The sequence below is a fragment of the Mus caroli genome, chromosome 1 (assembly GCF_900094665.2).
Source record: "Mus caroli chromosome 1, CAROLI_EIJ_v1.1, whole genome shotgun sequence".
Lineage (NCBI taxonomy): Eukaryota > Metazoa > Chordata > Mammalia > Rodentia > Muridae > Mus > Mus caroli.
In genome coordinates, this window is record NC_034570.1 from 38074820 (window position 1) to 38091160 (window position 16341).

The following is a 16341-nucleotide window of genomic DNA, read 5'->3' on the forward strand; positions in this document are numbered from 1 at the left end:
AGGATGGCGTGATGAGATATGGTCAGATCAGACAGGGTGCCTGTTCAGATGCTACTTCATTCAGCTGTTTGAGGCTCACCTAATTGGAGTAAATGGTGGTTGTCCTCATCTAAGCCATAGCATTGTCTTTGCCTGGTCTAACGGATATTAGGACTGAATTGGGCATCTTGGCAGCCATCTCTGTTGAGTAGAAGGGAGACTCTAGAGCAGTGGTTTTCAGCCTTTCTAATAACTACAACCCTCTAATAAAGTTTCTTCTGTTGTGGTGACCCCCAACTATAAAATTATTTTCATTGCTATGCCATAACTGTAATTTCTCTATTGTTATGACTTGTAATGTAAATAGCTGATATGCGGGATATCTGATAGGGGACCCCTGTGAAAGGGTCGTTTGATCTCCAGAGGGGTCATGATCCACAGGCTGAGCCCCGCTTTTCTCAAGTCGAGTCGTAGAATACCAAGCACTTGCCACACAAATTTGAAGACCAGAATGGGTATCCTTAGTTAGTGCCCGAATAAAACAGCAGATGGGCATGAGAGCCCACTTGTAATCCCAGCACCAAGGAGATAAAGATAAGGAACCCTGGGGGCAAGCTGGCCAGCTAGACTAGTTGAATTGATGAACTGCGGGTTTCGTGAGAGACCCTGGCACTAAGTATAGTGGAGAGTAATCAAGGAAAGCAGCATCTTACTTCCACACATGTGCAAAAGAAGCAGGGCCTGGGGTCTAGACATATGGGAGGACAAAAAAACCAAGGACTGGACTGAGTCAGACCAGGCACTGGCCTCAGTGTACAGTGCAGCCTGTTCAGAGCACCATGACAGAAGGTTTAGAGGAGTCCCACTTTGCTGATAGAGGTTATATTTATATGGATGGAAGATATCCTGACCCTAGTCTTCAGGCTAGGACAACAGAGGACGGTGTCTGTTTTTAGAGGCTGGAAACAGGGTCTCAACATGACCCATGCATGACTTTCCAAGCCCTGAGATCAGTAGTGAGCATGGAGAAGCTCATTTACAGTGAAATTTACAGTGGTGCTTTCCAGACCTTTCGGCTTAACGTGGAACACAGAAGCCTCAGTCATTGATTACTCGGGGATTCTGAACCCAAAAGACCAGCGGAATGACAAAGAGAAATAGAGAGACAGGAAAAAATAGAAATAAAAGTAAATAAATAAAAGTGTGGCCTGGAGAGGAGACCTGTATGAGTTGAGTAGAGAGGGAGCGGTGTGTTTGGAAATGACAGGTGGGACACTCCTACATGACTGTTAAGTATGGGGAGCTCACGGCTTACATTTTGTTGCTGCCAGAGTAAAGTACCTCAGACTGGTTCCTTTGTAAGGAAAAGAAAATGTATTAGCTGGGACGTGGTGACACATACCTGTAATCCTGGCAGGAAGATCAGAAGTTCGAGGCCTGCCTTGGAAACATAGCCGAGTTTGAAGCCAGTTTGAGCCGCATGAGGCTCTATTTCAAAGTAGAGAAGGGGAAATGGCCTACTTGGTCAGAATTAGGACCTGAGTTTGAATCCCCAAGCCTATGTAAAATGTCAAGTGTGTTTGGATGTATACATGCGCCCCTAACTCTGGTGGGATGGGGGTGGGGTGGGGTGGAGCTGGAGCTTGTTGGCCACTAACCCAGCTCCAGGTTAAGTGAGAGACCCTGTCTGAAGAGAGCAAGGCAGAACATGGTCGAGCAAGATGCCCGCTGCCCTCCTCTGATCTCCGCATGTATACTACTGCATGTACCCAGAGTCTGCTGTTATACATAGGTCTGGAGGCTAAGCCATGGAACATAGTTGCTATGTTTCTGTGAATTTCGGGTTTTAGAGCCATTTAAATCATTTTTATTTGGTGACTACAGCAGAGACCTGATATTTCTGAGGTGCATAGTAAGTACCTCAAGCCAGCCTTTCCATCATTTTCTTTTTTTGATGGCTAACCTTCAGTCTCCAGTCCTCTTCAGTGTTTGCTTTTGTCTTTTCTGGATGTGGCTTTGGCCTGCTGACCACAGAGCTCCTGAGCTTTGAGTGCTTAAGGGGCAGCTGCTCCTTCCTATCTTTGATTGCAGCTGACTGAATAGTTAACACCAACAGACCAATGCCAGGGAGGTGTAACAAAATACCACATCCTGTTAGTTAAAAGCTGTCACAGCTTCACTCCCTGGCAGAAAGGGGCTAGAGAACTTTACAATAGCATGCAGGAGCTGATACACAGGTGTGGACTCCTTCTACAGTTGGGCATTGTGCAGTCCCTCTGAAGCCCAGCAGAAAGCTCCCACAGCAGAAAACCCAGGTCCCCAGCTGACCTCACGTGGCTTTTCAGACAATGGTCAGCAAGGACTTCACTTATTTAATCTTTGCCTCACCCATAAGAAAGAAGTGAGTACCTCATTTTTCAGAAGAATATTGAGTCTTGGAAGTTACTGTTGTGCTGAAGAACACACACAGTAAGTCATGAGGTTGAGATTCAAACCCAGTGAAGCCTGCCTGCACTCTCTGCCGTTCTTCAGTCTCTTAGGGGACCCCAGGGAGAAGGAGTGAGCTGTCTAGTTGATGCCTGTGGACAGTTCATATTGGTGACTTAGTTGCTCCCTGGCTGCACCCACGATGCTGTTTCCATTTACCCTTTGTATACATTTCAGTTAAGTTGCTTGGATGGCTCCTTGCTGCTCTCAATGGAGTTGGTGCAAAGCACATGGGCTGTCTCTGCAGGATGCCAGGTATTCGCCAGGGCATTTAATTGTCCTGCAGGCCCTTTACTTCTTGGTTCTTTAGGAATGCTTGAGGTTTTTATCCTGTGAAGGGAGATATTGATTTGTGGCAGTGCGTTTGTTGTAGAAGTCCTGGGCTTTTCTGTACTGACTGAAGTCTGCTTGCCATCTTGCCTTAGAACATGATTCCTAGCCAAGTCACTCTGTGGAACTACTTGATTAAAGATCAGGACACAGCCCAACACACCCCGGGAAAATCTATATTGTAACATTAAAGAAACAGGATCTCAATTCTGTCTCAGAGGTCCAGACTTCTCTAGAAGTCTGTCATGACTTCACCCGCTCTGTGGTGTCATTACTGTCTACCATTGTACACGTATGAGTTAAACGTAAAGCATTCTTATTTAGAATCCATTACAACTCTGTCTCCCCAGATTGTTCACAGTAAAAACAGGCTGCCACATGGATTGCTGCTGGAATACTATGGAAACTTCTATACTGTTGTGCTGCCAGACACTCAGAATAATTCATATAATTCATATTTGTTTTTGTATCTCATGCATTTCCAAGTATTTAGAACCAAAAATATAAAACAGCTTATAACAGATCAGTGGGAGGATAATTAGGAAATAGAGACAGATTTTTTTTTAAGTTAATAGGACAAAATCTAGGAGAGACCATGAGATGAGGGAGGGTTATACCTAAGAAATCCTGGAGAAGCATGTGGGGAGCCAGCAGTAGAGTGCATGAAATCCGTGTTGCTCCACCCACTAGGCTGCCGTAGCCCCTTGTGTCTTCATGGAGGACAGAAGGTCAGATTCGTTACTGTGAGTCCCTGTCTCTGTTTATAGGTTCCACACCAAAGATTCTACCAAACAGAAGCAAGTTGAAAATAATCAGGAATATTATTGTGTTTCTATGAGTGTGTATAGGTCTCTGTTCTGGTCTTTAGTCCATACAATATAGTATATCATCTACATAGCATTTGCATTATAATGGATAGTTCTTGTCTTCACTATATGGGAAGATGTGTTTAGATTCTGTTCTATGCAAATAGCCTGCTGTCTTATATAAGGGATGGGAACAGACATGGTGACCGTGGCAGATCCTGGGACTTGGCCCTGGGGACCCTAAGACGGACTGTTTTTCTGGATAACTGAAGTGTTGATTGCTTCTTACATCTTACCATGTGGCAACTTTCTAAAGAACTCCCCCTCTGAGCTAAAGAATTAATTCAAGCCATGGAACAGAGGGACATGAACTGAAAATGCCTAGGAATATGTAAATCTGTCTTACATGTTTCTGATTGTGTTTCCCCATATGGCCTGCATCTTTGTTAGCTTCTATTCATGTGTCTGAAATGGTCCTTTCCTCTACTGATGTTTACCTCGGTGGCTGAGGCACCTTAGGGCATTGCTACCTGGCACCATGCGGCTGTACTGACTGCTGAACTCCCCATACTGCTCTGAGTTCCTACTGGTTCTTGCTTTCCTCTGGCCCTGGCCTTGTGTTCACTGTTGGTGCTGTGGAGAGGGTTAAGTGGGCATCCAAAAGCTCCTGCTTAATACACAGAGAGGCCATTAAGTACAGTACAGGTGATGCTAGGCACTATGCTACCATCAGCCAAGGTGCACACATGTGTCACCTTTTGCCTAGAGAAGTGGTTCTCAACTTGCGGGCTGTCTTCCCTTGGGGGCAGGAAATCAAACAACCTTTTCATGGGGTTCACCTAAGACCATCCTGCTTGTCATATATTTACATTATGACTCACAACGGTAATTTTATGATGGGATCACCACAACATGAAGAGCTAAAGGATCCCAGCACTAGGAAGGTTGAGAACCACTGGCCTCCAGGCTGCTGTTGCTCCTCTGCTGTTTCAGAATTCACAGGTTTTCCAAATGCACTCGGGGGGTGGTGGTGGTGGTGGTGGTGTTTCCCAGCTTTGAAATTGACTTTGTAGGGCAGTTTTTACAAATTTTGAGGCCATACCAACTGTGTTTCCTCAAGGACTCTTGCATGAGTAAATGGCTGTTTGTAGGAAATTTGCTCAATTTTTTGCCTTTTGTTTCCTTTGCTATGAAAGTTGGAGCTTAGACAAAGCCAGGGGAGAAGTCCCTGTGTTGCAGCTCTGTGGAGTTGACTGTAGACCATCAGCCGCTGAGGGCTTAGGGGCAGGAGCCCAGGACTCTGGAGAACTGGGCATAGATTACCTCTGTGTGCTTCACCCAGAATTGCAAGTAGTCTGTCCAGCTACCCTTGCCTTGGGAATGGTGCCTTTATACTCCCAACACCAAAATCTTTTGTTCTGTAGGCTGAGCAGCCTGTCTTATTATTCTTGAACACTGATACTTAAGCCACTTCTGACCCTGAGGCCAGGAGGAAAGTGACATCTGCCCCTGAGTGTGGTTGTAGAAGACAAATCCATGCAGCTCAGTTGAGAAAGTCCTGTTTTTCCAGTTAATTCACCTCTAAGTCTAGCATTAACTGATCAAAATCCTTGTTTACAGCAAGCCCCTAGGCAACTGCCACTGGGTTCTTGCTGTGTGCCAGTCACTCACTACACCCAGGGCTTTACTCAACTACTTAACCCACCTGGCCCTGCCCTCCTCACCATGCATAGCTGCTGTAGATAATGACAAAGAGAACAAAAGAGGTTCTGTAGAATTCCCAAGACCAAGAGCTAGGCAGCGTGAGAACTAAATCCCAAGTGTGACTGGGGCAGTCCTGCAGGAATGGCGTTCATTTGTGTCTTCCCCATGACCATTTAGTTATTTTAATTTATAATGTTTAATTTTTGTTGACTGAGTACAGTCTTAGATAGCTAAGGTGTTTTACTGGTGGTTTGGCACCTCCAGTCATAATGGAGAGTGTCACGGGTAATCTGTGCTACATTTTAACGCATATTTTACATACTCAAAATATTCATGCTCTTGGATTGGGTACATGTGTTGAGAGATACTGAATATGTATTTTCATCAAGAATTGTAATGAGAAATTAAGTTATTTTCATTGGCATCTGTGTTAGTTTGACTTTTGCATTTTTTTAAAATCTCTCTAAATCATTTTTCCTCTTAATGTTTAAATGTTTAGTCACATTACTTATCAGCCTGCTAAGAAAAGAACATATGTGCTGGGAGTGGACATTCAAGTTCAGAACCCTGTTCATAAGGAACCGTGTGATTGCTGGGAGGGCCATTTGCCCTAACACATCTATCCCTGAACTGGATCTTCTAGGTGGAAGAGGGACTGCCTGGGCACAAAGAAGACAAGTACTGACAGCTCTCACCCAGCTCACAAATATACCCTTTCTTCCCAGCCTTACCATTCAGCTCTGAACTTGGGAGTTTTATATGGCACCCGGTAGAGTAATTCTTTATAAGGCACACACGCCTAGAAAGAAATCCCCATTAGTTTCAGAAGAAAGAGGGACTGAGTCAGGAATTAGTGCAACCCCTTATTGGCTGCACCTTCCCACCCTCACAGGCACACTGTAAGATTTTGAGCTTTCTCAAAGGGTGGGAAGGGAAAAGAGCTGTAGGACAAAGGCTCCTAGCAGTCACCAACACTGGTTTAGAAGGGCTGACATTGTATGCAATGATCATGGTGAGATAGAACAGTGGAGTTCACTAATTGAGCATGTATTTGTTTTTGATGGATCACTGAAAACCTGCAGGGAAGAAGTACATACAAGATGGCTTCCTCCCAGGGTGCTCCACTGCAGTGTTCTAATGATCTTGACAAGTCTAGGAGTTCAGCAGACTTGGGGGTAAGCCCTCACTTCTGTAAAGAGAAAAGCCCACATCGTACTTATTCCTTGGACACTGTCATTGCCCATTGTCTTAGTCAGGGTTTCTATTCCTGCACAAACATCATGACCAAGAAGCAAGTTGGGGAGGAAAGGGTTTATTCAGTTTACATTTCCAAATCACTGTTCATCACTAAAGGAAGTCAGGACTGGAACTCAGGCAGGTCAGGAGCAGGAGCTGATGCAGAGGCCATGGAGGGATGTTCTTTTCTGGCTTGCTTCCCCTGGCTTGCTCAGCTTGCTCTCTTATAGAACCAAGATTACCAGCCCAGAGATGGTCCCACCCACAAGGGGCCTTTCCCTCTTGATCACTAATTGAGAAAATGCCTTACAGCTGGATCTCATGGAGGCATTTCCTCAACTGAAGCTCCTTTCTCTGTGATAACTCCAGCTGTGTCAAGTTGACACAAAACTAGCCAGTACAACCATGTACATGCCCAGGACGTACAGGTAGAATTTGGGGGATCAATTCAGCATTGGAGAAGACATTGATTTTCATTTTTTCAAAGCTGGAGTTAATGTGGAGGAAAAGTTTCTGCCTAAGTTTCCTGCCCCACTCTCAGTCTCCTTGGATTTACACATTCTAGCTATCAGAGGATACGTACTCTCCCCTCTATAGAGCATAAATGATAGTGACTGGAGACTTGGGCTGAAATGGGATGCTTGTTATCCATGAAGAAGCAGGGAAAGTGTTGCTGTTAGTGCCTTGCCTCTGAAGTAGTTTAGAATTCAGAATTCCTTTAAGTTCCTACCGATGGTTCCCCGGGGTCAGGTAAAGAGGATTCCCTACCAGCACAACACTGAGATGGGAAGTCCAGTTGTCAAGCCTTTTGCTTTGCCCTATGTCGTTCTGCCAGCCTTTGAGGAGAACTCTGCCTCTCCCTTGTCTACTCTCCCTCTGTGGTTTTTGATGGCTTCCTCCTGCTCATGTACCCCTCCCTCCTTTGATTTGTGTCCCCTGTTCCTGCTCTCTGTGCTGAACCCAGACTTCCATATTTTGCAGCATCTCAAAGCCCATCTGCTCGTGACTCCAGATAACCTATAGTTTCTGCCAAGGACAGTCCTGGTCCTTATCTTGGTGGGCCCCTCTGCTTCCTTCAGACTTAAAAGCTACACACTCACAGGGACCTTCCTTTTTATGGTACTTGTCACCATGGTGACATTTAGTATTGAAAGCTTCTCCGAATTTTTAGTTGACTTTAATAATGGGGCCTAACTCTAATGGAGGAGATGCCCACACATTAATAGCCTCTGGTCATAACAGAATAAACAACATTTTAGCATAAATAAAAATTTTGGTTAAATTCAATGTAGGTTACAGATCTAATTAGTGGCAAAAGTTGTTGTTGGCATCTGTCCTTTGAGTCTTCACGAATGACTCTTCTGCACTGGTGTGTAATGTCCTGAGGGCCAGAGAGACATTCTTCCTGCTTGGCTTCAGGCTGCTGTGAAAAGCAAATAAGCAGAAAGAAAGGCGCTGCTTATAGAAACTTACATTGTAGCCATAGCTGACCCTCGCTCGGTGCCTTGGTGGTTATTGAGAGCAGCTATAGTCTGAGAGAATGTCCCTGAAATCTCCTGCAGCCTGTTGTCCAGGATATCATGCAGGGGTGGACAGATGTGGGAAGACATGACTCTGCCTGCACACCATTCTCTTAAGCCCACACTGATGGAGTGGTGAGTAGATAGATAGCAGGATACTACACTGGGCAATACCTTGTCTTCCTCCCACCTTTGGGGGTTATGTTATGGCTGAGGTGGCCTTTCAGATCCCGCTTCCACTACCCTGTAAACATCTGAAAAGCATTACTGGTGTAGTTGGGTATCTGTAGGACCAAAGCAACTGACCACAATTGTGCCTGGGTCCATTTTGACTTTGCCTAAAAGTGGTTTGTGTTCAGTTCCCTGTCCTGCTCCCTAAGTCATGATTGGGGTTTCTTTGATACTTTCTAAGATAGTGGCCACAATACAATGCAGTTTGACTACTCTCCACCAAGTCAGATAGCTTGCAGAACACAGGCTGCTTTGTGAAGAAAGCCTCCTGGCTGTAGATACGATCTGTCATCGATTGCTCATGAGAACTCTGGGCAGTGAAACCTAAGACCTTGTATGCTCAGAAAACAACGTGCACCACCTCGCTGGTTCATGGAGCCCATGAGCATGGTTCATGGACCATCTGTTTGCCACCTCCTGTCTCTCCCACACCCAAACTCAGGAGGCCCCAACTCGTAAGTGTTGTTTTCCAATTGCTTGTCCACAGACAGCACTTTGACAAATAAGCACCAGTGGTTTGGTAGTTTAAAGAAGGTGGGGGCAGGGAACGAAGATGAGGGAAGGCTGTTTTATTTTCTCTGGACTCTCAATTGATGTGACAAAATCAGCCGAAACCAAAGTTTAAAAAGAGAAAAATACTAAAATCAGCTTATATCACAAGGATGGATGTAGGATTCTGGGGGTGTGGTTCATGCTGTGAGGACTCTGTGTCTTTGGGAATTATTTTGCTCACCTCCACCATTCATTAAGTGCTGAATGCTACTGACATCTGCTGCCTATGGCCTTCTCTCAGGGCCCCTGGAGAGTTTGGATACCATATGTATTTCCTCTGGCTCAGCCAGCAGCGCAGGTCGAATGAGCCCTAATAACCCAGGTGGGAAATCCTTGAATATGAAAGGGTTAAGAAGTGTTGACCAGGTTAAAACTTGGAGGCAGCGTTATCTGTCTTACATGACCAACTTGTCCAAATATCCGTACATTTATTGTCATAGTTGTAACTCATAATTTAAATACCTGTGGGTTTTGATGGTCTTAAGACAATCCCCGTGAAAAGGTTGTTCAACCCCAAAGGGGATGTAAGCCACAGGCTGAGAGTCACTGCTGTAGAGGAACACAGCTTACTGACTTTCTTCCCAGGAGTGGCGTCATATCCACTGAGCTGGGCCCTCCCATATTATTCATCAAGAAAATGGCCCACAGGCCTATCTGCCCAAGGACATTGTTTTCACTTGAGGTTCTCCCCAAATTACTTTAACTTGAATGAGTTGACAAAACACTAGCCAGAACACATAGCAAATTTGGGGGTTGTCTTTTCACATATTCTGTTAAATTTTGTTAAATTATTTTAAACTTTATTCTGAAGTAACTGAGTTGATTTTTACCAGCATTACCACAAAACTAGATGCAAATCAAGTCAGCACACAGTGATGTGAAATCACTCAAAAGCCAAATATTAAATACTTCCTCGCCCTGAGAATTATCTGTGGTCACTTTCTACCTTCCTTAGTCAGATCTCATAGCCTTTAATAATAAGGGCGTTTCATAATTTTTAGTTGATCTTAATAATAACTAAATCTAATGGCAGAAATTCTTACACATTAATACCCGGTAATCCAACAGCTTAAAGTAAGGAATATTTTTTTTTGTTAAATATCGCTATGTTACAGATATGATTAGTGGCAAAATTAAGTGATTTGCCCCAGAGTTCCCAAAATTCAAGCACACTCCGTCTGAATGAGTTAGCTTGAATATATTTCAGAAGTATTAAATTTGTTTGACGTTTTCTCTTAAATCGCAGGGCTCCAGCTGGAAGATGACAGTTAGAGCATGTCTCAGAGGTGTTTGTTATAACAGCCCTTCATCGTTGGGGAAGAGGGGTGCATAAAAGATTTTGACTTTAAAATGATGAACATTAATAATGTATGACATGTTCAAACTTTTATTAGAACTCAGTCTTTATTTAATTTTATTCAGGAAAGTTAAAATGTGCCTGTTATCATCAATAAAAATGTAGCTCAGGACCAGAGAGCTAACACCTGGTGCCAAAAAATCGTCATGAAAATGGAAAAGCCTGGTCTGCGTGTAAGTCCAGCTCAGCTGTTAGCTGTTAAATCAGTGCCATCTCTCTGTTCACAAAACAAAAAATACCATCCCACAGGGTGGATGATATTACAGTACAACTTGTGGCCAGTCTTTTCTCAAGTCTCTACAGATGTGGCTTCATTAGCGGCTTGGTCACCTTCTACAGCTGGCAAACTCTACCGGCTTTGGGCAGCTTTGTGCTTGGGGAGGGTAGCTGCCTGGTGTGGGACAACTCAACTGGTCCAGTCAGATCCTCTGGATTCTGAAACCTGTGTCAACTGCATAGTGTTGGTCGTTCTTTTGCTTAGGGCTCTGTGGAGAGGAAACAGCACTGTAGCTGCTCGGGTACTGGGGGGATGAGGGGGATACAAGGCACATAGGTACTTGCCTGCAGTCACTTTGGCAGAACACAACAGGACTCAGGGCTTACTGCCTACAACAGGAGCTGGCCATGATGCTATGCCTGAGCCTTTGTGGTCTGCCTCAATTGATATATTGAAACCTCACCCCATCTACCCCTGGTCTTGGGAGGTATAAGGCCTTTGAGAGGCCTCAAAATGAAGGGTTAGGGAAACTTGTTTTCCCCTTCCTGCCTGGTGGGGACATAGGCATGTGAAACAGGAGATGGGACCTCACCTAGTCTGCTGGCTCTGTGATTTTTAAACTTCAAGCTTGCAGAATTTCAAGAGATTAATTTATGTCTGTGGTATTGTGTAGTGTCAGGTTGCTCTTCTGCTGGGTCTCTCGGGTTTAAGGGTAAATGCACAGCTTTATCTTTCTGTTGGAAGGAGTAAACCCGAGGCCTTGGAGATGGTATATACATGTTTGCTAACCTAGGCCAAATACCATAATCTTATGCTAATGGAGTTCAGAAGATTGAAGCTTTTCTCTGAATACAGATCGTCAGTTTAGGTGTTAAAATCTTGCTCCTGGGACCTAGAAAACAGCATCTTGCAAGTGTTTTGTTTAGGGATTTTATTTTTATTATTATTATTATTTATATGAAAACACTGTAGCTATATTTAGACACACCCGAAGAGGGCATCGGATCCCATTGCAGATGGTTGTGAGCCACCATGTGGTTGCTGGGAATTGAGCTCAGGACCTCTAGAAGAGTAGTCAGTGCTCTTTACTGCTGAGCCATCTCTCTGGGTATTTTTCAGTAGGATATTCTGTTCCTTCTTTGTTCTGTGTTTGTTTGTTTATGCCAAAGTGTTGCAGTTTAAACATAATTGAACAATCTGTAAATAGCCATTATTTTGCACAGTGTGATACTTTACCTGCCCCAGCACATAGCTTGCTAGCATTTGGAAAGTTTCTAATGGGCTAATTCTAGCTATTCTCGTTCCTATGACTTATGCAAAGCAAGCTGCAGCGGCCGCACACACAACTGAAAATCTCACACCCCAGGTCAGTTTTGTAAGGAATGATTTTATGATAAACATGAGATTTGGAAAGAGAAATGTGTGGTTGAACTCTCATGCAGATTGGTACAGATTCTCCAGTGTGCACTGTGTCTGCACTGGTACGAGATGGCACATACTAGGCATGTTTGTTCTGGGTGGGATTCACTGAAGCCAACAGAAAGGACCCCACTGTTGGTGCCTGCATCAGGAGTTGGTTGTTGGAACCCTAGTTATAAGGGTAAGGATTCTGGAGACAGCACTGGAAAGTACTTGTCCCTATATGTGGTGTAGATGGAGTGAGCAGACCCTCTGGTTAATAGGATTTCTGGTCTGCCATGTTTATTTATATGAGCTTGCTGTTTATGGCTTGGGTCCTTGAGAAATGGATGTGAAGGCTTGCCTCTTAAGAAAATCTTTTGATAAAATATGTCAAATTCTAGGAGAAAAGTCATACAGGTTTTCCATCACACACAATCTTCAAAGTCTTATATTTTTGGTTGTGAGCCTAGCCTTTACCAGCTGAGCCATCTAGTCAGAGACGTGGGATTAGGGAGACTCCAGGGAGTCTTTGAACATGACTGTAGCTGAGAGTCCTAGCAGTGGGGCATATGGAGCTTGAATTGGCCACCTCCTGTAGCCTAGGACCTAGCACACACACACACAGAGCAGATATGCAGCTTGGTCTTCATGTGGGTCCCCCAACAACTGTAGCAGGGGCTCTCTCTGAATCTGTTGTCTGCCTGTGGATCCCACTCCCCTAACTGGGCTACCTTGTCTGGCCTCAATGGGAGAGGATGTGCCCAGTCCTGCAGTGACTTGAGGTGTCAGGATGGGCTAGTACAGGGCAGTGTGGGGCACTCCCCCTTCTCAGAGATGAAGGGGAGGGGAAAGAGGCTATGGGAGGGCTGGGAGGAGAGGTGGGGGTCGATCGGGATGTGTGTAAAGTTAATATTAATAAAATAATGGGAAAAAAAAGAGAAAAAATAAACACTCTTCAAAGTTCTTCTGCCTGGATTTAGTATGTCAGTACATCTTTTACTCATTCATCAGTCTGTTGTAGAAAAAGAAAAAGAGTTGAGTGTTCTGTGAGCAAAGGGGCTGCAAATGGAGAAGGAAGCCAGAAGGGCCAGCTTGCAGCCAGGCACTATGGCAGCGAAATCAGAGGAGCAAAGAGAAAGGGTCTTGGGGCAAACTGTTCAGGAGGGAGGTAAGGGGATGAAGGGTAGGATACAAGCTTCTGGCCTAGATCTGGCCCATTGGAGAATTGCCACAGGTCTTTAAATTCATTTAGTCCAACTTCTCACCCAGTGCAAAAGTGCAGGCATCTTTTTCCCCGTGTCTTTCTTTACGCCTTTTTTTCAGTCCTGAGCCCCGGGCGATCACTAAAGCTGGCCATCCTTCCAGAAGGTTTTACTTTTCTCTCTTCTTGTTATCTTTGGTGTCATAGACCTACTGGCACTTGTTAATGGGTTAAAATGGAACAGACCACTTTTGGTAAGTATCAGCTTTTTAATAGCTTCATGTCTGTGCCACACAGCTGGATCATTTTCTTTTCCAGCTAGTCACCGTCGTTTGTAACCACTCTTTGTGTGTCCTACCTCACCCTGCCCCCGCTAAAAAGTTCCATACTTTGATAGTGTAGGAGTGGGCATGGTGTACAACATATGTCCAGTGCCAGCTGAACCATTTGCCATGTCTTCACAGGCCTCGGAAAGACGCGCAGGAAGCCAAGCGCTCGGGATGCTTCCCCAACGCCAAGCACTGATGCGGAGTACCCAGCCAATGGCAGCGGTGCTGACCGCATCTATGACCTCAACATCCCAGCCTTTGTCAAGTTCGCCTACGTAGCAGAACGAGAGGATGAGCTGTCCCTGGTGAAGGGCTCCCGTGTCACAGTTATGGAGAAATGCAGTGATGGCTGGTGGCGTGGCAGCTTCAACGGGCAGATCGGCTGGTTCCCCTCCAACTACGTTCTGGAGGAAGCGGACGAAGCTGCAGCTGAGGCCCCCAGCTTCCTGAGCCTACGTCGGGGCACTGCACTGAGCAATGGGCAGGGTGCACGGGTGCTGCACGTGGTGCAGACGCTGTACCCCTTTAGCTCGGTCACTGAGGAGGAGCTTAGTTTCGAGAAGGGGGAGACCATGGAGGTGATTGAGAAGCCGGAGAATGACCCTGAATGGTGGAAATGCAAAAATGCCCGAGGCCAAGTGGGCCTGGTCCCCAAAAACTACGTGGTTGTTCTCAGTGATGGGCCTGCTCTGCACCCCGCTCACACACCCCAGATCAGCTACACCGGGCCTTCAGCCAGCGGGCGCTTTGCTGGTCGGGAGTGGTACTATGGCAACGTGACACGGCACCAGGCCGAGTGTGCGCTCAATGAGCGGGGCGTCGAGGGCGACTTCCTCATTAGGGACAGCGAGTCCTCGGTAAGTGCCCAGCTGCTCCTGTGCTGGAGCCACATTGCCAGAAGAAAGCTAAATGTGCAGTTCCCTGACCTGTGAGTTCAGGGATTCCAGCCAGCCCTGGTCTGCGGATATTCAATGATGTTACAGTTCATTTGCCTCATTCTCCATTGTTAAATGTCATGTAAGTTAGGCTTAATCATGGGCATAACAAAAAGCCTTATTTCTAGGGTTCTGATCTACCACGGTTCTAGGTGTTCTTGGAACCATCTTCAGAAACAACCACATTGTGTAAGGGCTGTGACTGGTATACCATTCCCATGGCATGTTCACTGACTATACTTGAAATAGCAAAATGGTATTTGAGGGCACGTACTAGATAAATACTATGTTGACATAGAGTCAGCTGCTCCCAATTTAGCTAAATCTAGGTTGGGTAGACTGTGAAGTCCCTGTTGCTACTCCTTTTCCTGGTTGTGGGAAGATAAGAAAAGTGACTTTCAGCTCTCAGGGGTGGTCTTGGCCCAGGCTTCCCCTTTTCCAGTTTGGAGATGCGGGGCTTCCTGTTCCGTCCTGGTTCCTGCCTGTGTAGAAAACTCCTGTGCATCTGAGTGTACAGCAGGCTCTCAGCTGATAGGTGTCTGGCCTCTGACACAGCCTTGTGTTGCTGGTTTGTAAACTGCATGATCCCAAGGTGGTCTCTGCTGCAAGCTGAGCCACCGAGAAGCTCACCTCTGAAAAGCTCTTAAAGTACTTACAAGTAGAACTTAACAGAAACCTGGAGTGCTCAGGGAAGGAGGCACAGCCAGTCTCCCTCCAGCAGGTGTCTGGTTGTGGGGCACTGTGGCTCAATGGGGGCTATCTGAAAGAACCAGACAATTTCACCACAGGCAGCCTTGCTGTGTGTGCTTCCCGAGAATAACCCAGTTTGTAAATACCTTCCCAGTGACCCTCCTAAACCTGTAAGCAAGGGTTTAGTCCAGTATCTTTAAGGGTTACCAGTTCTCCCAGGCTTTGGTTTCATGTTTTACACTCACACTGTAAAAGCAGAATGTGTGGGTACTGCTCTGCTAGCTCAGTGAGCAGTCTACACAGAACTGATCTGAGAGGAGGTCACAACCCCTCACGGAGAGGGGCCACTGAAGTCTGTTCTTTATAGCAAAAGAGGCATTGAGCTAGTGGAAACCAGATCCCTGCACCGTGTCAGCAGCTTTTCAGGGCCAACCTTAGCCTTGGATATTCTTAGGCAGGTCTCTGAATGCTGACTGCCTCTGAAATCTGAATACTGAGATGTCCTGATCAAGACCAGGGTGTTCATCATTGCTGGCAAAGACTTCACATGGCATTGTTCTCACGCCATGGAGTCTCTGTGCCTGGCTGCCTTTTGGTCACATTCTGGGCCCGTGAGGACAGCACCAGAGCAGAAACAGGTCAGGCACTGGGAAATCAATTAGAATACAAAATGCCCAGTCCAGAGTGCCTTAGAGCCCAATGCTTGCATTTGGACTGGCTTCCTGGGAGAGGGCTAAGAACCACAAGGTGGAAAGCTACTGACTGGCCTCTTTATTGACAGATGGGGTTTCTAATCCAAAAAAGACCCATTCATTTTCTGTGTGCACATTAGCAGCCTTCTTCCCACTGATGGAGACATTGGTTATTTACAGTTTATTTTAACCCTTTTTGTAGACATCCTTTATTCTGCTGGGTTAAGACAGGCTTTTGTTTCTAGGGGTGCGGGGGCAAAGAATACTTTATTAGAACATGTGTGTCACTTCCAGAGACACTGATTGGGCTGCATCTGTGTGGTGCCTCTCTGCCCCTACATTCCTGGGACTGTTAAGTTGTGTATGTGTGCCAAGGGGTCCAAGTTGTGATGAAAGAATGGGCCACATTCAGGTTTACTGTTTTTCTTATCTGTTCATAGCTCCATTCCACGACAGGGAAGGACCTGTCCTGGTGGATGCATGGTGACTCCCTGCTTGTTCTTTTCCACTTCCTGCTGCCTTTCCCATGTCCTATGTCACTTCTCCTGTTCTTTTGGGATTTTTCAGGTCAGAGCCTTGTCCTCATAGCCGTTTAAACCCAGGTCACACAGAACATTAATTCGTGATCTAATTGCATATGACAGGGTTGGGATATAGAAGGTATTCCCAGAGGC

The 16341-nt window shown here is 45.7% G+C and overlaps 1 protein-coding gene across 2 annotated transcripts in view; it reads left to right on the plus strand.

The window, feature by feature from the left end:
- The window catches only part of Nck2 (NCK adaptor protein 2), a 128256-nt gene that overhangs the window by 98104 nt on the left and 13811 nt on the right, over positions 1-16341 (plus strand). For both annotated transcript variants that reach the window (XM_021161653.2, XM_029478165.1), the window contains exon 4: positions 13486-14207. In XM_021161653.2, the coding sequence (XP_021017312.1) occupies positions 13486-14207 (722 nt within the window). The remainder of the gene's footprint in view (positions 1-13485; positions 14208-16341) is intronic.